This window comes from Dipodomys spectabilis, unplaced genomic scaffold (assembly GCF_019054845.1).
Source record: "Dipodomys spectabilis isolate Male_0828 unplaced genomic scaffold, ASM1905484v1 ptg000125l, whole genome shotgun sequence".
Taxonomy (NCBI): Eukaryota; Metazoa; Chordata; class Mammalia; order Rodentia; family Heteromyidae; genus Dipodomys; species Dipodomys spectabilis.
Window position 1 is genome coordinate 8,736,690 of NW_024870802.1, and position 25,508 is coordinate 8,762,197.

At 39.8% G+C, this 25,508-nt stretch overlaps 1 protein-coding gene across 1 annotated transcript in view; it reads right to left on the minus strand.

The window, feature by feature from the left end:
* The window catches only part of Sorcs3 (sortilin related VPS10 domain containing receptor 3), a 581,112-nt gene that overhangs the window by 67,120 nt on the left and 488,484 nt on the right, over positions 1–25,508 (minus strand). Inside the window, exons 12-14 of the mRNA XM_042689442.1 lie at positions 21,923–21,999; positions 19,118–19,209; positions 7,508–7,615 (exon numbers count right to left, since the gene is read on the minus strand). Of these exons, the coding sequence (XP_042545376.1) occupies positions 7,508–7,615; positions 19,118–19,209; positions 21,923–21,999 (277 nt within the window). The remainder of the gene's footprint in view (positions 1–7,507; positions 7,616–19,117; positions 19,210–21,922; positions 22,000–25,508) is intronic.

A 25,508-nucleotide genomic window follows, 5' to 3' on the forward strand; every position in this document is an offset into this window, starting at 1 on the left:
GTCTTTACTACGTATAAAAGTTTATTGACTCCTCCATTCATTAACCAAGAAGTTTGTTGTTGTTGTTGTTGTTGTTGTTGTTGTTTTCCCTGCAGATGGTGAATTTTTAATCATTACACTTGGGAGAGATTATACGAATCTCTAGTGCACCTTAAAGGAGGATATTAAACTTCATCCTCACATCCAGGAGGGGAGACAGGATTTCAGAAGATGGTTTAAAAAAGGAGCTGAAGTCACATAAATGTCTAGTAGCCAGTTTATGGGCTCTCCTTGGAGGCAGACCTCCAGAGCCACACCCTCAGCCACTACCACCTGGTCCTGAGTCCACACAGCAATCAGTTAGCCAAAATAAGTCCCCTCCCCCTCCGGACACTGCTGGCCCCCAGTAAATCTCAGAAGTCCCTTGGCAGGCATGGGTTCAGTCATTGACTTCCTTGGCGCCAACGAGAGTAGGTCTCTGAGGAGGCAGCAATCCCATGACAAGCTGAAGATTCCGAATAAATAGCCTGCCCGAGAGGCAATGACTTAGGAGTTCCACTGGATTTGCTGATTACTTGAATGACTTACTTTGGGCAAAGTAAAATCAGGCTCTTCCAGCAAACAACAGAAAATTGAAAAACAGATCAATGGAAGCGGCTCTGGTTCATTTCCAATGACTTTATCAGGCACAGTTACTAGAAGCTAAACAATGCATTTAAAGCTTAGAGCTGGGCTCCTGTGTCGTGCTAAAGCTGTCCATAAAAGTATGCTCCCCACTAAGCCTGTGGTCACAGTCCTTTAAGAAGAAAGATGGTATTTGTCGGTTTAAAAAGACACGTCTGCAGCTTTAGAATTTTCATAATTTCTTGGCAAAATTGTTATCTCTCCCTTTCACTTTGACTATTTGTTCTGGTGGCAGCCAAATGAGTCAGAGATTTATGCCAATTAGAATTGGATGCGTGTATGTGTGTGTGTATGTGTACAAACATACATGCATGCCGATACTGAGGCTTAAATTTAGGACATGGGCATTGTTCCTTAGCTTTTTCGCTCAAGGCTAGCCTGGCACTCTTCCATTTAAGTCATTGCTTGACTTCTGGCTTTTTGATGGTTCATTGGAGTTAGGAGTCTCATGGACTTCCCTGCCTGGGCTAGCTTTGAACCATAGCCCTCCGATCTCAGCCTCCTGAGTAGTAGGATTACAGGAGTGCCAATGCCTGGCTAGAATTGGATTTATAAAGGGAGTCAGCAGAATAGTAGGATCCAAGAATTTGTTGGAGGCAAATGTAGCCTTTCCCACCTCTGAGTCTCTTTTCTACAGGCCACGCACATTCCTACCATTTCCTGCTTGCTCACACTCTGCACATATGAGGCAACTTCTCTTTCTCTCTCCCCTCCCCTCTGTAGAGCCAGGAAGTCTTTGTAGCTACTCTGCTTCTAATCACTTCTTTGATGTCCATTGAAAATAACAATTTGCTCCCTATCTTATCATTTAATTGTTCTCTATTCTTCCAAGTCTTTATCATAGTTTTCAAACAAATTGCGAATTAAAATTCAGACATGGGTCAGTTTAGACACTGGAATAGGGTCCCTACATGGGATGCTCATCAATACTTGATGACTAATTAACATCCTTTCATGAGTTAATGGCTCCTTATTGAGCCATCTTAAGAGAATGTGCATACCTCTCTACAATTTTGGCTCCTATTCCTTGCTGGTACTTACCTCTTTCAGAACACATGGGCTGAGCATTGCATTTCTCTGAGTTTCAGTGTCTTTGTCTGCTCAAGGATACTAATCCTGTCTGCCTCCCTAAGTTGCTGGGACACTGCAGTGAGAGCAATGTGCATGTGGTAAATGGCACAAGGATGGTGCTGAGTACATAGAATCTGTCTGCACAGGCTGGCTAGATCTTCACAGAACAGACTGACTTCTCTTTAGGTGTTCTGGTTGTTCACACATTACTTTCTTGAAGAAAAGCTGAACTTCTATGATTTTTTTGGAGGGGCGACTTCCTGGTTCTCTTTGGCTATGGTAAAAAAATCAATGAAATCACAGCCAATTGGTTCAAACATTTCCTCTCAAGAAGGAACTGCAGGATGCAGAAAAGAGGTTTTCCATCCGATTCTACCTTGAAGCCAATCCCTCCCCACAAATTTTTCCCTTAAAGTTCTATTTTGGGGGCAAACAACCTTCTATGAAATAAATACACCCAAAGAGCCCACGTTTATAAGAGCCACAGACATCTCATGAGCTAAAATGCTGCTGCCTGAAAGCACAATAGGCCTTTTGGCTTGTCAATCATTCAGCCCTGTTCTTGGGCTTAAGTAATAAGAACAGTCACATTTCATTGTGAATTAGTCTAGACTAGATGGCCCCTATCAACGTTACCAGGGAGACATTGAAATACTCACGTTTGAAAAGAGAATAGAAAAAAGAGCAATAAAAGCAAGCAAAACTCAGGCCTCAGAGCTGGGGACTGTCTCCCCCACGCGTGTTCCCCTGGAGAGCTACAGGGAAACACTGGACAGATTCTTGTGCAAGGAAAAGAAAATGAGAACTCATTCCTATACAGCCCTCGTTCTCCAACTGCTTGTCAGAGCCCACCCCCTATTCAGCACCTGTACTTCATAACCCCCACAAACACACCTATTTGCAGAGCTAGCACCTGTTCTGTTTCCTACCCAACCCTGGACCCCTGTAATTTGTAATTACTGGATTCTGAGTATAGCTGTTTGAAATCTCTAAGGGGGAAGAGTCTATAATCAATGCCCTGTGATGCTGGAGGCATGGGCTAGGACATCATAGCAGTCATGACACAGGCTGGATTCTTGGGACTCACTCAATTAGTCATTCACTTATTCATCCATTTAATAATGCATTCATCCAATACATGTACACCACTAAGCTCTCTGTGTTAACACAAGCCCGGTGCATGTCACTCAACAGACATGATACACAGAGATCCTTCCTTGTGGGTAATTAAACAAGTGTGTGTGTATGTGTGCCATCAAGCACATGTGTGTATCTGTGTCGGGGTGAGTGAAGGTGGAGGGGGGGGGGGCAGAATTGCCATTTTGGTTCATTTCTGGTCCTTAAGGTATTGCAAAGGAAAAATAACATATGAAACGCTGCTTGATCCAGGGGCCAAATAAATATTAGCTGGGAAAACTGACACTGAAGCTGAGACCTGAAAGATACTTAGAAGTCCAGTTCTTCAGTAAGGAGGGGAGGTACATTCCAGCACAAAAACAGAAAGCCTGGGACCAGAAAGACCCACTGCATCAGAGAAGGGTGGTTAGATCTTGTTGGCCAAAGGCGTGGTCCTTGAGAGGTGGTCACCGTAGATTCTTACAGGCAGCCAATGTGTTTGGACTCCCTCCTATAAGCAATGATGCCCATCCATGTTTCAAGAAGAGGTGTGATTCCATTAGTTCTTCAACGTAAATATATCCTTCAGAGTGAAAGTGTCATGGTCTATAGCCTTTCACCTCTTCTAAGCACCCAGCCATGCTATTTTGTGATTGTTGGCTTTGTGTCCTTTATTTGCCTTAAAATAATGTATCCACTCATTCCACAAATGATTACTGCCTTCCTACTGTGTGTCTGCCCATCTCCTCCATCTAGGCTGTTTATATTAGTGAATTAAGCTGTCAACATATGCTTTCTTAGAAGTTATACCTACATGCTGCCTATTAACTTGGTTTTCTGATGATGATGACTTGCTCTTTCAATTTAGCAGACACCTATTATGTTTATGTAGTCTTCTTTCATCTGGACATTTCTAGGGTTTCTAGATGGTTAGCAGGGCCTCCACTTATTGCTAACAGTTTCCCTTCCAAATTCCTTAAAAGGAAAGAATTAGCCAGATGCCAGTGACTTGCCCCTGTAATCCAAATTACCCAGGAGGCCTGAGATCTGATGGTAACAGTTCCATGCCAGCCTGGGCAGACAACTTCAAGAGACCTTTGTTCCAATTAACCACCAAAAACCCAGAAGTGGAAACATGAATCAAGTGATAAAACATCAGCTTTGAGTAAAAAAGCCAAGTAATAACAGGACACCCTGAGTTCAAACTCCAGTAATAGCACACACACACACACACACACACACACACACACACACACACATACACACATAAGCACACACACTCTTACACATACAAATACAAGCATACACAGACATATACACAAGTACACAAGCACACACACATACACACATATACACACACGCACACACATACACATATACACAAATTACATTTACCATTTAATACTTTGTGAGTCTGTAGGCTCTCACACATATTAGAAGCTCATGAAATACTATTAAATATATGAGTTCTCCCAAAGAGACCAGATAAGGCAGTAAGACTTTACTGTAGCCATTTTTTCCTCTGCTGAACACAGGGTCAAGGTTAACAGTGAGTTCACAGAATTTAAATGGTCTACATCGTCAGCTAAGTTGTTTGACCACATGGCTAAGAATTCTTGTCTCCAAATGAAAATGAACTCTGTTCTATAAGTTTCTAGGGACTATGCATATGTATGTATGTGCAGAAGTCCGGCATCAGTCCTTTCCACTGTCATTCCACAAAGGAAAACCCAAGCTGATATTCTTCCCAGCCCTCACAAACATTGCAATGTTTCACACAGGAGAAACTGATTTCACAGACATTAAAAAGAAGTCTCCTAAATTGTCTGTGTTTGTTTTGATGAATGTTTCCAAGATGTTTTAATTTCATGAAAAGACAAATCACTCTCTCTCTCTGCAAAAGATTTCCCACATATTTATGCTCCATTCTATCTTGATAATCAAGACAGAAGAAGTTTAGAAGCCTTACCAAGCTCTCCTAAGTCCTAGATGAGAGGAAAGGAAAACTGAATGCTATCTCATCTCTTCAGTAAATGGTTTGGCCTCAGGGTCAATCTCCTTCGCAGCCACGTGACTAGCTAGACTCCATATGAAGCTGAGAGAAAAAATTACTGCCATTTAAGATGAAATGAAGACAGAATTTAAACTGTAGCCTTCAACTTGCTGGGGAAAACCGGAACATGGAGAGATCGGTATTGTTCAAAGCAATAGGGAGATGCAATGATCAAATAGGTCATACATAAGACAATACGGGGCCAATTATGAGATCAGGGGAAAACAAAATCGAAGGAGGACTGGTAAATCTCTGTAGTTCAGAAACATGGGCTGGGTGACTTTGTGGCCATTTCTCAAGATTCTAGGGTCATGTCAGATGTAGATGGAGTTGAATAGGATAATTGAATGGGATAATGAATGGTTTGAATTTTTCAAAGAGGTTTTTTAACCAACTTCTTGAATGTATGTATTTTTTACCATATAGAATGTAGGATGTGATACTTAAACTCTCTCATGGACAAAGCAGAAAAAGTCCTAGAAAAGTTGAAGAAGCTTTACCTCTTATGTGTACAAACTAAGTGAAGGGTAGGAAATAATTTGAGAAAGTCAGGAAACATTGATAGAGAGACAGGCAGGGGTCAAGAACAAGATACAGGCCCTCCGTGACCTACTCCCTCCAAATAGGTCCTACCTCCTAAAGTTTCCGGAACCTTCCAAAATAGCTCCTCAAGATGAGGATCAAGTAGCCTTTAGGGTATGCAATTCATATCCAATACACAACGCTATATAATTCCTGCGGGCATGGGACCTTCCTTTGCAGTGTTTCAGCTAAATTTCCTGAGGGAAAGCTGTTCAGCATGTTCACATTTTAGTAGGAAGCAGGAGATTCAGTTTCACACACAAAGCAATGGAAGTCCAATGAGGAGGCCACCAGAGGGACATTTCCCAGCCACAGGATTGCAAATGTCCCTACCTCTGGTCTGGATGACTGAGCCCTGAAGTCAGGCTTTAGTCCATCTCTTTCATTTGATTTTCCTCATTTCCTACACCTCTCCATTGTGTCCCTCCCATCTGGGGTCCTTCTCAGAAACCACAGAGGAGCGGTCAGTCAATCTCCTGGATGTGAGAATGAATGGGAGGATTGGAGTGGCAAAGTAGTGCAATCTGAATCTAGACTAAAACTTTGGAACGTCAGGGCTGTAGTTCAATATTTTTAAGGTAGACTACAGAAACTAGTAATTTGCATCTAAGTTCAATCTCTCCTCAAAATCCATCAGTATCAGATCTAGACTGATTCTAAGTATAAAGAAGAAATCTTTTTTGAAAAAAGAAATACGGAAAGCATGCAAGTTTGAAGAGCAGTACCCAATACAGTAAGAAGACCACCCATCCCTCAAACAAGCATAAACACATGCTCTGAGCCCTTCTGTCTGTTGTAGTTTGAATGTGAAATGTTCCCCCAAAGGATTATGTGTTATCAGTTTTGTGCTAACGGACATGGTAGACTCTTAAAGGGGTGGAGTCTATTGGAAGGAAATTACATCATTGGGGGCATTAAGTCAGAAGTTATTGAGGTACCCCGCCTCTTCCTGTTAACTCTTTGCTCCTTGACTGGCCATGGTGATGACAGCTTCCTCTGCCCCAGATCTAGCTATGATACACAGACTAACCACAGGCCCCCAAAGTGAGAGAGCCAATCTGCCATGGACTACATCAGCTAAAAATGTCAACCGAAACAACTCTTTTCTCTATTTGAGCTAATTATTCCGTAGTGCTGGAAAATGTAGGTGTGACAATTCCACAAGTGAACAAGTGGTCTTTGATTTTATTAGCTAGCCTTTCAGCATTCTATCCAGTGTTGAGATAAGATGCAAAGTATTTCAATCAACTGGGACAGAGGAAGCAGTGGCAGAGATGGTTTGGTGAAGTGGTGTCATAACCAACCCACCACATACAAACACATAGGTAAGTATAACAAGAAGCCATCAAATTCTAAGGAATTATAATTTGATATCTTCTTAGAAAGCAGAAGCATATTATTATTATTACTATAAATAATACTATCAACAATAGTACTTACAAATAGTACTTATAAAGTACTTCAGAGTTTATTATAGCTTTCAAATATATATCCCAATCATCTATCCTATTGAAAGAAGTACAGAAAGTTTTCACAGCAAATTAATGTGAAGCAGAACAGCAACAATTGCATGGTGTGTGTGCATGTGTGTGTGTGTATGTGTATATGTGGTGTATATGTGTGCACATGGCATATGTCTGACAATGTATGAGAAACAGACTCTGGAAATTTCCCTTAAAGCAAACACTAATTTCAGTATATTGGCTCTTCTAATCCCCGTGTTCCTGACAAATGCTTCTCATTGTTTTGGCAAGGGAGCAAACACATCTAATAATTTTCTGTCTGATTGAATTTGGGATAAACAGGAATGTGTTCTACTATTTAAAAACCCATCAAGACCTTCATGTCCAATGAGCTTTTCAAATTGGTTGGATGTGAACATAAGTATTCCTATTTTCTTGACTAGGAAATTTGGCCAAGATATTTTGCTGTAGGCTTCCCCAGGGAAAGTCTCAGAAGGCCTCAGAAGAAGTAGAATTGAGATCTCTGGTCCCTTTTTATGACAGTAATAGATGTACTCACGTCATGATGTGGGTCTCTACACCCGCTTCCACCAGAGCGCCATCTACGAAGAGAGGATGCACAGTGAAGCCATACTTCTCCCAGGAGTGGCCCTCATCAAAACTCACCCTGGTGTAGGGAAAACACAGGGAAGAGACAGCTGAAAATAAAGCCACAGTTTCGGGTGACCACTTTTCAGGTTGTTAAATTCTCCTCTGTATCTCACTCTGACAGTTTGAATTATCAACAGGTATTAATTTTCCACCTCTCCCTATATTATTATGAGATTTTGATCAAAACTGCATTTTCCAGCCCAGGCAGAGATAACACAGGAACCAAAGAAGTATTTCAATATATTAGAATTTTTTTTAAGATTTTTTTTAACCCAGCAGTAGGGCTCAGTGGCTGGAATGTCACATTTCAAGTCCCAGAAAGAAACCTGAGGTTCCACTTACAGCACAATCAATTCAGCCTTGGAATTTCTGACACAGATAAATTGAGTAGTGCCAGGTGTACCCTATGGGAGAGGGAGAGTATGTCTTTGAGATCAAACTTTCATAAGAAAGCAATTTCCTATTTGTTCAGAATGGATATTGAGATTACCCTCACACCTCCCCCGCCCATCCCACTTTAAGAGGATTGTCTACTGAGTGTCTGAGATGCCAGAGATAGCTGAGATGCCTAACCACCACTTTGACTTATTGCCCACCAATAAGAAAAATTTCTGGATGCAGCTAGAACCTTCATCCCCTTAAAGGATATGGCTCAAACACTATCTCCTCTGAGAAGTTTTTTTTGCAGGGGCACCCTCTTTTCCAAGATAGGTTTGGGAACCTTTCCATTATTTTGTTAGAGAAAATGAAGAAAAGTCAGGCTCAAGTGGCTATAATGCTAGGTACACAGGAAGTTGAGATATGAGGATCATAGATAAAACTAGACCCTTCCCATGGTTTCCCTTATTTGCAATAACTAGTATATGTCTGAGACAAGCAGAAATGGTCAAATAAGTTGATGTTAGGAGAAATGAACCCCAAGATAAGGACTCATATGGTTTTTCTTTCTTGCTATTGTTTCTAACGTATTTATAAGATGATTTTTTTTGTTGCTTTGTATGTCCCTCCCCCAGGCTATAACCCCCGTTTTCACTGTATTTGATGTTGGTATAATTTGGGGAGGGGAAGGGATAAAACACATGTTTTAAACAGGGATACAGGTTGACCCATTGCAACAATGAGATGTACAAGACACTATGTCAAAAAACTAACTTTACAATTTAGGCAGGGAGCGGGGGAAAGGGGAGTATAGTTGAGGAAGTGGGAGGGAAGGAATGGTAGGGGAAAAACAAAGGAGAAGACAACAATGCTTGATAAGAAATGTACTCATTACCTTGCTCATGTAACTGTAACACCTCCTCTATACAGTACTCTAATAATAAAAACTTATTTTAAAAAAAGAAAACAAAAACCCCAAATCTTGTCTCACTATTAGTTCTTCTCTAGATCCATAATGTAAGGTGTGAAATCTTTCTTAGATCTTCCTACAACATATAGTATTTTTCCATATAGCTGTGATTTACTGTGTGATCTCTCAAACTCACTTGAATCTCTTGACTCAGTAGTATAAGCTCTTGAAGATCAGGGAGCAAGTATGTCTTATTCTTTGAATAACCCCCAATATGATATATGAATCTTGCTACACTGTTTCTTCCTTTCTATTAACAGAAAAATTTGTCTAAGCTACTTTGTGTATGTGTGTGTGTGTGTGTGTGTGTCTGTGTGTGTGTGTGTCTGTGTGTCTGTGTCTGTCTGTGTGAGCATGCGCACATGTGTATTGGTGCTGAGACTTAAACTCAGGGCTTAGGTGGTATCCCTGAACTCTTTTGCTCAAGGCTAATGCTGTTCCACTTGAGTCTCAGTTCTGCTTCGAGTAGTAATTATTGGAGATCAGAGTCTCATAGGCTTTCCTACCAGCGCTGACTTCAAACCTCAATCCTCAGATATTAGCCTCCTGAGCAGCTAGGATTAAAGGAGTGAGCCCCTGGTCCCTCACTGAAACTGTGAGCTTTCTGAGATCAAGGCCATACCACTCATTTTTATATTCTTAATGTTCAACAGAACACTGAGAATACACTTGATAACAAACAAATGGTAAATCAGTAAGTGAATGAAACAAGAAACGAATAACTTTTTTAATCCATCCAATCATTTCTCCAAGTATAATTTATACTGCCCTCTATACATGGCATGTGGGATCTAATTTTCCCTTAATAGCTAACCTTCATGTTCCATTACTCACTTCTTTGACTCTTGATTTCTTGGGTTGTCTCTGTCTTATTCTGTTTTCCAATATATAGATTAAAAGCAATACAAAAATCAAAGCCTTGACCAAGCAAAATTAACCAGTCTGTCAGAAAACTAGTTTTAATAATAGACCTAGACCAAGGTCCAGAAATGAAAAGCAGTCATAAAAGATTTTAAGAGTGTTTCATTGAAGAATGAGTTGGAATGTTGATAGGTATCCCACTGAATTTGTAGATCGCCTTTAGCAGTATTGCCATTTTCACAGTGTTAATCTTCCCAATCCAGGAGCATGGGAGGTTTTTCCACTTGCTTAGTTCTCCTTTAATTTCCTTTTTCAGGTTTTTAAAGTTTTCATCATAGAGGTCCTTTACTTCTTTTGTTAAGTTAAATCCTAAGTATTTTATTTTTTGTGGGCTATTACAAAAGGGGTTTCTTTCCTAATTTCAGCTGTGCTCTTCTCATTATTGGCAAACAGGAAAGACATTGATTTCTGAGGGTTAAGCTACATGGCTGGACACCAATGGTTAATGCCTGTAATCCTAGCTACTCAGAAGGCTGAGATATGAGGATCACAGTTTAAAGCCAGCCTGGGCAGGAAAGTCTCTGGGACTAGTTCCCCAATTAACCACCAGAAAACCAGATGTGGCACTGTGCCTCAAATGGTAGAGCACTAGGCTTGAGCTGAAGGACTCAGGGACAGCGCCCAGGCTCAGAGTTCAAGACTAAGACACACAAAAAAAGCCTAAATGATCAGCATCTATCTTCAATTTTAAAGGCATGGTCATTTCATCCTTTAAAGACCTAAGGTACAAAACATAGTTAAGAATAAGAAGTAGGAAGAGGAGGAGGAAGAGGAAAAGAAGGAGGAGGAGGAGGAGGAGGAAGTAGAGGAAGAGGAGGAGATGGAGGACGAGGAGGGAAGGAAGGAAGGAAGGAAGGAAGGAAGGAAGCAAGGAAGCAAGGAAGGAAGGAAGAAAGAAAGAAAGAAAGAAAAAAAGAAAGAAAGAAAGAAGAAAGAGAGGGAGGGAAGGAGGGAGGGAGGAAGGAATGAAGGAAGGAAGGAAGGAATGAAGGAAGGAAGGAAGGAAGGAAGGAAGGAAGAAAGAAAGAAAGAAAGAAAAAAAGAAAGAAAGAAAGAAGAAAGAGAGGGAGGGAAGGAGGGAGGGAGGAAGGAATGAAGGAAGGAATGAAGGAAGGGAGGGAGGAAGGAAGGAAGGAAGGAAGGAAGGAAGGAAGGAAGGAAGGAAGAAAGAAAGAAAGAAAGAAAGAAAGAAAGAAAGAAGAAAGAGAGGGAGGGAAAGAGGGAGGGAGGAAGGAAGGAATGAAGGAAGGAAGGAAGGAAGGAAGGAAGGAAGGAAGGAAGGAAGGAAGAAAGGAAAGGAAAGGAAAGGAAAGGAAAGGAAAGGAAAGGAAAGGAAAGGAAAGAAAGACCATTGTCAGATTGTCAGGCAAGGACTTTATTTCTCTTGTCCTAAACCTCACTGATGCCTAAAATACTCATAGTTCTTTCAGAGTACATCAGGACTACTAGCCAGTTCTTCTGTCTTGTAAGTCCAAGGCATAAGGAAGTATTTGTTTAGGGTTTGTGTATGGGTTCTGCTTTATTTTAGGGTGACTTTGGACAGACTGGTTATTGTGTTTATAGACAGAAGTCAAGATTGAATTCAAAGCCTCTTTCTTTGTCTCATTCAGAATTTCCTTCCTGATAAAGGTTCATTGTTATCATTAACAGAGCAAACCTCAGTGAGTGTTAGCTACATCCCACCAGAAGAGGAGCTTCATCCCATGGTGGTTATTAGAAGACAGCCACCTTTAGTTCATATAAGGAGGAGAAGACACCCTGGAGCAGACCATCAGGGTCCACTACAGCCTTCTATTTTTATAATTTAATCTAATTTTATTTAATTTTTTTGTAAAGGTGATATATATAGGGGTTACAGTTATGTAAGTAAAGTGATGAATCCATTTCTTTTCCAGCAGTGTTACCCCCCCCACTCCCTCCTCATAGGTAATCAGCCTTCTTGTATCAAGATAGAGGATCCAAGGCAAAGCTAAACCCAATGTAGAATACTAAAGGTCTGATGTATGAAATAAACCCTATGGAAGGAGCAGACACACAAGCCAGAACAAAACCTGGAATTGGAACAGAGAATTAATTAATTCACACAATTGAAATCTGAGGATGATATATACAAGCACAAGCAAATGGACATGGCTCCAGATGAGTAGCGATGAGTTTGGTCAACGAGTCACCAGAAGACCAGGACTGTGTCACAGGGGTTGCTCTGAGATCAGGAAATTTTAGTACTTCATTATGCCAAGTTGAGACAGTTAATAACAAAACTAAACAAAATTCCCTCAAAGAAATCCTATACATGCAATAGAAACTTGTTGTTAGAAATTTGGGTCTGGATGACCTGTCATTTATAATAACTAAGACCTTAAAACTTTTTGGAGATAAACATATTGATATCACCAAGGGATACACATTCTTCTTCTGGGCCAATACTCAATTAATATCCAAGGCAAAGGAAGTGAGATTCCTTACTAGGGCTATTGTAAAATTGAAATCACTAGGATCGCCAGTATTCAATGAAAGAGTAGTAAAAATCTGGTTAACCTCAAAACAGTGGTATCCTAAGACCTCAGAGTTAAAACAAACTAACTCTCCCCCCACCGCTTTTCCCAATAATTAATATGCGTCTGTAGCTGATAGGGTTGTAGTTTCACTTCTTTTTTTTTTTGTATTTTTTTAATTGTGAAAATACTGTACAGAGGGGGTACAATTACATGGGCAAGATAATGAGTACGTTTCTTATCAAGCATTGTTTCCCCTTCCCATCCCTTCCCATCCTCCCCCTGCCCCCCCACCCAATCCTCCCACACACACACCAAAGTTGTAGGATACCAGAGAGCAAAAAAAAAGGTAGTAAGGCTACAATGGAACTTATAATCTGATGAGAGTAGAGAATATACCAAGAAACTGCTACAAAAATAAGTTAGAAATAAGAATCGTAATGACAAAGTGATTTGCTAGTGACCAAAAAGCTATAGTAATAATTTAAGCAAGTTCTCTCAAAAGAGGTGGCATTTAACTGAGGTAGGAATGATAGTAAGGACCTAGCAATGCAGAGATCTGAGGGAAAACTACCACAGAGGGAAAGAGCACTGTGAAATGAATCTGCTCTATGGGAAGAAGAGAGAGGAGGCCATGACTCTGTCTCAGGGGAAAAGGAAACAAAACAAAACAAGCCAAACAGAAAATAAAGCCGAAGCCAGATCATAAAGGATTTTTTTCTCCTGTTGAAATAAAGTAAATGTGATTTCTTGAAACAACTTTTACTTCCCTGTGGTGAATGATGGTCAGGATTTAAAGTGGATACAAGGAGATGAGTTGGGAAGGCAGACACAAACATGGTAATTAATTATGAAAGACCAAGTAAGAGATCATACTTGGATAAAGGTTATAGTAGTGGAGTAAGAAAGAAATGAAGTAATGTATATATACTTTCAAAAGAGAAATGAATAAGCTTTAGCGATGAAATGCATATAGTGTGCACTGGCAAAAGAAAAAGTAAGGAAAATATATGGGAGAGCAGTTAAGCAGCTGAGAGGGAAATGGAAAACTGCAAGAAAAGCAGGTTTTGCTCTATCTGTTTCTGCCTGGGTTCATGGCAGGATTTCTGCACTGTCCATTTTGATGTTGTCAAGAAGAATTTGGGATTGATGGATGAAGATTTCTGATCACAATTGAGGATATGGATTTAAGTTTCTTATAAAGTAGGACCATCTTAAACATAAATCTTAGTTGAAAAGAAATGAAAAAATAAGCTGTATACTTGATGAAAAGAGAAGACTAATGAAATGATAAATCCCACTGAGAAAGAACTGGAAGCTGTCAATTATTGTTTTCTAAGATGGTATGGTCGTGACAACTAATCAAGCCATTACAAATCTAGTACGTACTCATAGATTACATGCATAAGAAAGGAAATTACCATTCCACCAGAGCCTAAATGCTATGTTCTGTTTCAATCATTTGAAAAAATATTACACTGATAATCAGTGTGATTTAAGGTAAAACAACAATTGTTCTAGAAATGGGTTATATGAATTATAGACAGCTTTTTTGAAAAAAGAAGATGAAGAGCTGAATCACATTATCTTGTAACTGTTTTTCTAAATAAAGTTGTTTCTGCATAATAAAAAAGTCACACTATTTGTTTACTACTGAAAAGATGTAAACAAATGAAATTAGAGGTAGTTACAATTATATACATACATATGAAAATATCAATTTTAAAATATACAGATAAAGGAATAATGCTTTCTATTTTTTGTGACTCTTCTAAAGAGAATAGTCAAATCTTTCCACACAAGGATGTACTGCCAAGGATTATCTTCTGTTCAGTAGAAGAGAACAAGCCCCTATACTAGCACCTGATAAATAGCACGTATTTAACAGACATACAACATAAAAGAACAAATGAATAGAATCTGCTTACGTTGCATGTTTAATCATTCTCCAGAATGTAGAAAAGATAGACAAAGAAATGTTTTGAGGACCTTTCCATCTACACCAGCCTAAAATCCTATGTAATTCTAGAGCAGATTACTCTGTGTTAGATCTGTTGGTAGAATAAAAGTCAATAGGCATAAACTATACATGGATGATCACTGTGTACCAACAATGATGATTAAGCCCTCATACATGAGCAGAAATCACTGTCTTGAGTATTTGCCAGGTGATGCTTTGTTTGTGACCTTTTGAGACGTGACAAAATTATTTATTATAGCAGATTTCATGAACTGTAGGACTCTTGTGTTCCAAGAGTTTGTAAATTCCTAAGATTCACATGAGAGAAACTAAAATGAACAGAATACTGGAAGAACCACTGAAGTCCTCCTCACAGTATAAAAGCACAAAAGTAGTTATAATGGTCTTTTAGACCAATGTGTCTTCTTCTATCCCCTTTTATTTTAATCCACATGCATGAGATGGTGGCATATTATCTCTTGGAAATTCTTCAGCGTACCACATGCTCTTTTCCCTTCTCAGAGATAAACATTGGTCAGATTTGTTTTCATGGGGATATTTTCCTTCCTGAACAAAACAAAATGCTAGTGCCCACAGCCATTTATAGATGATCACAGGAACACAAAAGGCCAGGTGATATTTTTCTTTCTGTTTCCAAGAATACCCCATTGAAAGGGAGATAAGAACAGCTTGTCAGGGCTATGTGCACAGTCACATCCCAGTACCCGATGACCCCTCCCTCTCCCCCCCCCCCCCATTAGCTACCCTGTCTGTTGTGATTTTTCATTAAAGCACTGTATTTGGTGGGGCTCTACTGTCCAGGTCCCTCTAATGCTTCAAAGGTACAAAAGTAACCCTGGATGAAAGAGCTTACCTGCAATAGCACTTAGGTTCTAATCTTTATGTATCTAAATGTACCTGGTCACAAATGGATAGGTTCATTTGTATGCTGTTTTGTTTTCATGCCTATCTAGCTACCTATTATTTCAATTTGTAGCAAACAGCATGCCTTGTTAGACTAGCTAAAGTTTCCCTAGCTTTTCAATTATGACTCCTATTTTCTCTGAAAAGCAATGTATCTGTTATTTAAGTCTGAGATCCATTATACCCTTGGTGAGAGACTAAGTAAGCTAGTGTCCTTTTCCCATGCATTAAGATGTGTGTGTAAATAAAATAAAGTCAGTCTGAGATCTATAGCACAAAGTAACAGTGAACAGATTATTTAACCTTTCTTTCTTTAGAGATCAGCTATTTGTTTGCCTTGAAGTTTGTGACTTAATTAGAAGCCACCAGTGATGAAAACACTCTGAGTTTTAGAAGCTTGCATTTCATAAGCAGAAGACAAAATCAGTCAACCATTTCATAAGAAAACGTTGATGATAATGGCGTGGTCAAGCCCTTACAAAACACTCACTTAGCTTCTAAAAGAGAAACACAAAGGACAGTCTTGAATGAATTGGTTTCTAATATGCATCCTCAATAGCTGGCATTTAACCATTTACAGGAATTGTTTGGAAGAATGGCAGAGATGGATAGGCAAGTAAAGAAAAACCATGTAACTGAGTTCAGAAAAACATTTGTAGCATTGGTGACAGGTGGCAGTGTCAATTTCCCTGAAATGGAGATAATGCTATCTCAAAAGCTTAGTTTAAATCATCTTTACTATGTAATCTTTACTACTGTAATGCTTTTGTGATTTAGTGTAGACAAATAAATGGAGGAAATTCAATGAGGATGCAGGTATTCTGAGCTCTAAAATAATAGTTAACAAATTTAAAATTATTTTTGACTGACAATGTTTGTACAATATGAGAAGTATAATGTGATGTCTGATTTGTGTATACATTGGGTAGTGATTAATAAATAATTAGAAGCTTATCTATCACCTTACATTTTAATCATTTTATAGAGATTACATTCAAATTCCCAAATTGTTGGTTTATATAATGTATTATTGTTCGTCATTTATGGAAAAAGGTATTACGTGGAACAAAAGAAAATTCATATTGTTTATCAATGGCTTTGCGAAGGCATGGTTTAGTCCTTGACTATCACTTGGTAAATCATAAACAAGTTCACCACCGGATAAGTTTACCTCCCATGATTTTCCAGGCAGGTACTCTTATTGAAAGCAAGCAAGTCTCTGGAAAGAGAGACACTACAGATCAGGCTGAGGGGTCAGATGTAAAAAAGCTAGTGAAGAATTGCTAGAACCCCAGTTTTCTCTGGTACCTTAGTTCCATATGCCTCTTTAACAACCAGAATGCTCTCCTTTTGCCACCAAAAGGAAGCAACAAAGACTTGCTTTCCTTAACACAAGGAAACATTTCTGTAGAAAGCTCTAAAAAAGTCAATAATTAAAGTTGGTATAAGGCTCCTAGCACAATCAAGAAAAAATAGCTGCTGGGTGGTGGTCAAATAGAAGGTAGTGTTATTTCGGTCTTCTCTTAGAACTTAAGGGAAAGAAACTTGTCCAGCTACATTTGAGTACACTCTGTATATCAATTCTCTAAATGAGAACAAGGTGGAGATTCCAAAAACAAATATAAACGAGACTAAGAAACATTGTCCTTCTTGTCAAAAATCAAAATCATCTCAAGACTCAACTCCCTTTTTCTCCAGCAGTATGAGTCCTCAGCTGTAGGTCTTCACTCCACAGAAAAATGGATCTTGATAATGGAAGAAAATATCTAACAGAGCAACTTGCATCTCTTAAACTACCATTTCAGTTCTCAGCCCTATGGTCTGCTGAATATGGCCTGTATTTCCTGGGTTTGGGTTAGGATTTTTGCTTTCTCTAGCTTGCTCCCACCACTCCTGCCTCAAGCTCATGGCCTCCTACCTTTAAAAATCAGTCCATGTGCCGCCTTCTTATTGTATATGTTACTATACACAAGCCAGCATACTGCGGCAGACATCGTTTTCACTTTCTGGTGATAAATGGGCCATCTAAGCTTATTTTGACTGTTATATTCTAAAAGGCAAGATCCATATCCTTTCAGAATTTAGGATATTAGTAGTTAAAACAGAGGAGCACTCAACCTGGCGCCAAAGGCTCAAGCTGTGCAGCTTTGAGCAAGGTATTTAATGTGGTTATATTTCAATGCCATTATAGATGAGCAATTCAAATAAAGGACCCATCTATACAGAATTAAATGAAATGAAATAATTCATGTAAGCAGTTTAGAACAGTCCCTGGAATTTGATAAATGCTAACTTCATGTATCAATCAATTTTTCTTTAGATACTGCCTGAAAATGTAAATAATTAGTGCTAAATGGATAATAAATAATGGAAGGGAAGGAATCTCCATAAACTCACCCCTTGGCACATAGGATGAGAGACTCCATGTATTATTTTAAAATTTATTTTTATAATCCTTCTGTAAAATGATAGACAGTATTAGTTTTCACTTTATGTCAGGCTGAGCTTTAAGGAACCGCCAATATTTGAGTGTTTTAAAATATAAAAATAACAATTTTCTCTGATTTAAACAAAAACAGTCAAACTTAAGTCTTTGGCAAGGGGATAAAGTTTGGATTAGGTAGTAGAGAATCCTAAGCTTGTTCTTGATGATGGTCTAATGCTCCCTTAAGAATCTAAATGCATTGACATCTCCAAACTAAAGGTCAGTCAGCAGCCAAGATCCAACATTCTGCTCATGGAGAATCCCATCAACTGTACTTTAGTTACTGTATTTCTCTACTTCCAAATATTCACTTTGTTGAGTCTGAAGTCTAAAATTATTTCCCCTCAGGATATAAATATATATGAATCCTCTACCACCTGCCCAAAACGTAAAACACAAGACACCAACCATCATCACAAGCACAAGTGAGTTATATTCTCACTCTGCTCTTTATCTCATTAAAGGTCCTGTGTGTATACTCCAGTTACAGTCAAACATTTACCCTTTTTTTGAGAGCAATCATCTATCCTGTTTCCATTGCATTGCTTATCATTCATTCAGTAATTCATTCACTTATAAATTGATGGCAATCTCACTTTCAACCCCACCTCTTATTTTAAACCTACTCTGTCCCAAACCACTTCATGATGTTTTTATTCTGCTGAGTCCTTACTCCATTAGTGACTCAAACTGATTATAGAAGATAATGCCATGGAGCGCCCCTTCCCTCAGGAACTGTGAAACCATTGTCACCTAAGCTTTTCTCTCTTTGGTTTTTCTCTTTGGTCTGCACATTCTTTCACCATGAATAAGGATTTTACCAGGGTACCACAGGAGTGGAAGTCTGTTTTTCCCTCCTTGTACTCACTGTCTTGAAGCACTAAAACCACCATGCCTGCAATACCAACCTAATGTGTCAGACCAGACATCCCTGCAGGTCCTCAGTTGACTGTATCTAATGGAATAGTTGTCTTTGGTGGACTATTTTGCACACGCTGAACTGATCTAGAGGTAATGTCTAGCTCTGTTCCATGAACCCAATCATCCCGTTGTAGCCATTTCCATCTCTTCTATTCTGGATTCCTAAACTTAGCTGCTTGAACTCATGGGTGCCCTGTTCTCCACCAATTCCCAACATCTCATGCCATTCATCACACTCCTCCATCTCAATTATCTGTCCTACTATTGCCACAGATGCACTAGATAACGTAAGGTACATTCAACAGATGGGCTAATGGATAATGGATAAGGACACAGAGAAAAAGGAACAAAACCATGAAAAATAACTGACCCTCAATTTTTCCTCTAAACAACAACAACAACAAAAAAGCAAAACAAACAAAGATCCCAAACTGCTCATTAGTAGGGTAGGAAATTGTCCTTACCACAAATGCCTGACTGGCAGAGGTGTGTGTTTCATGGCCACAAGGGTGCCACCCCAGTCCAGGAACCAGACATTGTACTCTTCATCAAAGATCTGGAATAACAACAACAATAGCAATCATAGTGACACCGTCCATTTGCACTGAGCTTAACAGTTGACAATCTTTCACATACATCATTGCATCTAGGGTCTAGGTCTTCCTAGAAGTCTATCAGATTGTTTGGTGAACATTATCCCCAGTTATAGGTGAAAAAAATCTGACTTTACAGAGAAGAAATAAATTTCCATGGGTCAGCCAAATGGAATTTCTGGCATTTTCTCTGCTAGTCCCGTGAACCAGTGCACTACACAAGGATGAAGGAATATGGGATTTCTCAACTATGTAACCCAAAGGAAATTATGACAAAATGAATACACCCCAATCTTCTCATGTTCATAAATTACAGCTAAGTCCTCTCTTCTTCCTCAGCTATGCATAGACTTGCTAGTTTGTAACTGAGGTATGTCTCACAGTGTTTATAATTTACCAAGGAGCTTAAAAAAGACAATTCCACTAGACCCTAAGATAACTGAGTTATTAGACTTAGTTACTCTTTCCCTGGCTCCCTTACAGATTGGATGGAGGCCTAGCTTTGGTACCTGTGAGCTCTTATTATAAATGTCCATTATACTTCTAAGGTTTTAGCTATTCATTCTTTGATTCAGCTACTTGTCTATAAGCTATCAATCTATCTACTAGATCACTCACTCACCCACTCATTTAGTGGTCCAATCATCCATTCTCTTCACAGCCATTTGCTAAGCATGAATATCTCAGTGTTCCTACCATATATGTCTCCAGCTTGAATCAGGAGGAAAAAAAAAGATTTTCTCTAGAACTAACCTCAGCTTCAGAGTGTCTAGAGACACACAGGCTTAAAGAATTCCTCCAGTACTTAACATTAACCATGGCCCTCACAGACTAGTTGAAGAAGTTGAGGTAATGATTTAGGTAAACAGGGGTATGAGTAGGTGAGGAGGGACAGGTAGATCTAAAAGCAGAATAAGCAGTAGAAATGAAGCCACCTATATTCATATTCCAATCAATGCTACAGAGAAAACAATAGTTTCTCCATCCTAAAAACCTTTCCCCTCCCCTTAAAATTCTTTACTCCTCTCCTAAAACTCTCCATTATTTTCCTTCTTTACATTTATCTTTTAAGGAAAAGCAAATGCCCTGCTAATGGTGAGGCCTAACATACAAAGGATCTAAGGGAATGACTTACTTCATTTCAGACCTGAACAGAGACTGTGAGTGTAGAATGCTTGGTTTTCTCTCTAAGGTTAAAGGATACCTAGATAACAAGCCACATAAAGGGGCTAGAGGATCGAAGCCTGGGGTTAAGAAAATCAGTCAAAACCCAGAGAAAGGAATGCTGCAGTGGCCAATGGGCCAGGTAAGCTGTTGCTTTAAGTACAGGGGAAATGATCTGTCTGATGGGAATTTTGTCCTAGATTAATTTGCATTCTGGTCTCCTCTCTCTTTTGGTATTTGCAAGGTTTTGTTTTGTTTTTTGCTTGTTGTTTTTGTTATATACTGTTTCTTTTTTTTATACTTCAAAGGTATGATTTTATCTACATGTGTTCCTCCTCCACCTGATTATGGCCTTCAGGGTAGGAAACAAGGTATTGTCGCAGTATGCCCTTACAATACCACATCTATCAGGTGCTTGGTAATTTTTTTCAGCATAGTAGTGGTGAGAGCACTGACACTGGAGTGACTGTAATGACAATACCCATGATCTTGGGTCATGATGACGACTAAAAGACATTCCCAGAGAAACCTGTCCAACCAGATTGCAGACGGTGGTTTACCCACAGCGTCAAGACCTTCAGTTCCCTTCCCTTGTCTTTCCCAGATGGAAACTTCACCTTTAAGGCTTTGTAAAATATCACTTCTTATTATGAAGTCATTCTCAATTTCCCCTGGAGAATCAACTCTTGTCTTTTCTATCCATGATAATAATACCACCAAAGTAACATTCACCCTAATAGATAGATCATTATTTGTGCCCGCTTCCCCTGTTTGCTTTTGAGTTCCTTGAGGAAAAGAACTCCAACTCCTGAGGCTTGTGCCTGACACCTCACTGACATTAAGAAAATTCATGTTGTGCCGTATAGTAGCTCCACGAGGCTACTTACCTTTAAATTAATTAAAATAGATAAAAGAGTTCAGTGACTCTGTCACACTAGCCATATATCAAGTGCCCAGTAGCTGAGAGAACATAGATAAAGAAAACTTTCATCATTATTGAAAGTTATGCTGGAGAGCACTGAATGCTTGCAGCACTGAATTCGTTTTTCACGTAGTCATGTATCTATTAGCTCTCTACTACTTTCTCAGAGCTAATTCCACATAATTCTTGAACCACCATTGACTTCTAAGCCTTTGCCAATTTTAGCATTCTAATTCTTTCACTTGGTAGAAACAGATTCAGAAGGGTAAAGAGGCTGGCTGACCAAAATCTCTTGGCATATTAATGCCAGAAAAAAAAATATTTAGTCATATCCCTAGGAACTGGAACAGTATTTAGTATCCAGTAGCTGTTACAAACCTACTCTTGAGAGAAACAAGGAACCAGAAGGGAAAATTCCAGTTCTTTCTATTTCTTGCCCAGTGCTCTAACCTTACTGCCTTTCTCAACTGGCATCTAAGGTTGACAAAATAAAAACAGTCATAAAATGCCTGAGAAACTACTGGAAGGGGAGATGCTGGCTAAATTTAACTCTAAATGTCTCTTCCCTCTCCCTGAATCACCCCAGTTACCTGTCTCCAGGTGTTGCCTCCATCCGAGGAGATGAACACACCAATATCAGTGTATGAGAGCTCCGGGCCAATGTTGCCTGAAATACAAGCAGATGAAATACTGTCAGATGAAATGTCCTTGGGGTTTGTGGAGGGACTGTAGAGAGCAAAAGTTTCCCAAGAAATAGTGATCATTGATTTATGCTTCTCTTTTTTTTATCTTTTTGGTTTCATTTTATTGTAAAGATGTTCTACAGAGTGGGTATAGTTACATGAATAAGGTAATGAGTACATTTCTTGTTGAACATTGTTACCCATTCCCTTGTTTTTCTCCCACTATCCCTTACCTCTCCCATTCCACCCCTCCCCCAAAGTGGTATAGTTCATTTCCTACATAGTATCTTGTGAATATTGTGGCAATGGGTTATCCTGTGTCTTTGTTTCAGTATTTTGTTATTCGCCTTCCTTCCTCAAATCAGAATAATGTCTATATAAAACGCAGGGTACCAGAGTCAAAGACAGCTAATATACTGCATCTAGTTCTTTCTTCTTATTTTATTTCACTTTTCTTTTTCCATTGGTTTATCTCTAGCAATCGCTGTCTTTTTTATTATCTATTTTTGTAGGTTGTGGGCCTTGCACTCTGGGCCTGGGTGCCATCCCTCAGCTCTTCAGCTCAAGACTAGTGCTCTATCATTTGAGCTCCACTTCTGAGTTTTCTGGTGGTTAATTGGAGATAAGAGTCTCATGGACTTTCCTGCCCAGGCTGGCTTTGAACCATGATCTTCAGATCTGAGCCTCCTGAGTGGCTAGGATTACAGCTGTGAGTCACTGGGGCCTGACTTTTTATTATCTTTAAGTAGTTGAACAAACAGGTGAGCATTCAACATGTCTGTTCATAAGTACAATGGGTCTTGGTTGGTATCACTCCTTTCCTGGTTTTCCCTCACCTCTCCCAGCCCAGCCCTTCTTTTCCACTTGTGCTTCTCTTTCTCGGTGCTGTATCACAAGCCTTGCAGGCAGAGTAAAAACCAATATAGGGAAAGAGTAAATGATATGACAGAAATGCACCTTTAAGTGGCAAGACTTGAAAGTGAATATCAATTAGCTTGGGTCTGTTGAATTATTCACTCTGTATGCCTATGCCTGTACTGTTGTAAATGGCCTTGGATTTGTGTCCCATGAAGAATAAATATGTGTGTTGAAGCAGGACAGAAGGGCTCCTTAGTCCTCAAGTGCAGCTTTGGTCTGAGAAAAACTGATGTTTGTGAGTATGTAGGTTTCCATCTGACATTGTTAGGCTATCTCTAGAATGTCAGCTGGATAAGGGAACCTGTGGTACAGACTACACAGCCTGAATTACAGATTCCCCAGAACAAGATAATCACACTCTGCAGTGACCACCAGCATGGGAAAAGAAGTCATACTGCAATAACAGATGACAACATTCACTGTGGTTTACATCCACACCCATTCCTCCCCATTCTTCTTTCTGTTCTTCTTCATGATCCCCTTCCATATAATCACAGTTATATTCCAAGAAGAGAGCTCCTTATCCATCTACATTGTCCAAGCTTTACCAATGGACAGTAGCCACCTCAGAGCCTAGAACAAGGCCCCAAATTAGTAGAGCTCAATAAATTATTGTGCCTAGAGTGTTTGAATAAATAAAGGGTTGAATAATATTCTGATGTTGATGTGCAACTGGGGACATATTGCAAACCAGGAAAATGCCCTAAACATGTAAGAATTTATCATACTGACTGATATTTCTTCTTTAGAAACAGCAAGAAGGGAATGTTAGCTCCCACACATCTGTAGCCTAAACAAGAGCACAATAAAAATGCAATAATGAAAATGTTAATTGAGCTTCTGACATTTAATACTTCAAAATGAGAAATTAAAGCCTGGCTACAGCCTGTCAGGTTCCCGTCAGCATCAGGGAGCACACAGCTAGCCAACTTGTTTTGACACCCAGGCTTCCAAAAATAACCCCAGGGCTCAAGGCTCAGGAAGTAGGTATGATTGAAGCACAGAGAGGCTTGGTGACCCTCTCTTTGGATATCTCTGGAATGTGGAATGCAGCTCTCCAAAGGCAAGTAGAGGAAGTAAAGAAGGATGGGTCAGAAGATCTCAACTAGAGCTGTTGTGTGGTAACTGCTGGGAACGCTGTGCTAAGAAGGATCTGGAAGCCATCTGTGCTTTCCACAGAATACAGAATGATGAGCCATTACTATCTTGGGCAACAAGAGTTACAACTACCTTAGGCTGCAATTCCTGGCATGGTTTCTTCAGATTTATAGCTCTGTTCCAACATGTTTTACCTTTCTTCTTCTTTAGTTTTTATTTTCTCCTTTCTTATTGCTTTGGTGCCAGTACTAAGGCTTGAACTCAGGACCTGGAACTCTCACTTGGCTTTTTCCCTCAAGGCTGGTACTCTATCACTTCAGTCCCCCCTTTCATCTACCATATCTTTGCCGGTTCATTGGAGATTAGAGTCTCTAGAGCTTTTCTGCCCAGGCTGGCTTCAAATTTAGATCCTCAAATTTAGATCCTCAGATCTCAGCCTCCTGAGGAATTACGATTACACGTGTGAGCTACCAGTGCCCAGATTATTTTATCCTTCTTAGAAGTTGGTTTTCACAACATTTTCAGCCTCTCTTTTACCACACTGATTTTGGAGGCTTTCTGGTGAGAAGAAAGACTCCCAGGCTCATAATGAAGTCAACTTTTGAGAGTACCTCCCATCCATTGATGGGCTCCCTGCATGGCATACTGTTAGTAACAAGGACCAGAATGTTGGCTGTTCGACAGGGGAATAACAGATCTACAAAGCAGGACTTGAACTTTGGCCATGTTCAGTCCCTAAGCAGCTCTGTGGGCAAACTCTTACAGGAAGAGTCTGGGTGATGATGGCAGAGAAGAAGCTTTGAGAACAGAGTCTCAATGGTTAAAGCTGAAGTGATGAGGCTCTGCGAGAGTGGCTGCGGAACTTGCTGAAAGAAGGAGGTGTAGCTGGGGTTACCATGGTGGCACGACAGAAGAAAAGAGCAGTGAACGGCAGTAGAATAGGGAGTTTCTCTCGCCAACAACTTAACAGGCAAATGAGGGAGATACTGGGAGCTTTGGAGCAGATTTACACAATTCCGTTCTATTCTCTGTTTTCTCCCCATGCCACCTTCCCATCTCCACTCTTTAAGCATGAGAGGGGAGGGAATGGAAAGAATTTTGAAATCTGTAGATTAGAGATGCCTCTCATCATGCATGCCAGAAAGCTAGAAAAGCTACCCATTTGGCTACCCCGTTTTGAGGACTAAGGGGCGGAAGGCCCTCTGGTGCACAGCCAGCTAAGATGGAAGATGTGCCGAATAAAGGAAACATGTGAGGTGTAAATATTCAGCATGTATAGCATGCAGAGCAGGGGATGGGTTAGCTGTGGAACTAGCACATTTAAGTCCTGGAGATGGATCTGGAGGGCTGGTTATAGGAATAAGCACCATCCTTTCCCATGCATCCCTTCATCAATAAACTGAAGGAGACTGTGGCTGCATGTTGTATCTGCAACTCGGGGCTGCTGTGCCAACAGGGGAAGGAGAAGAACTCATAC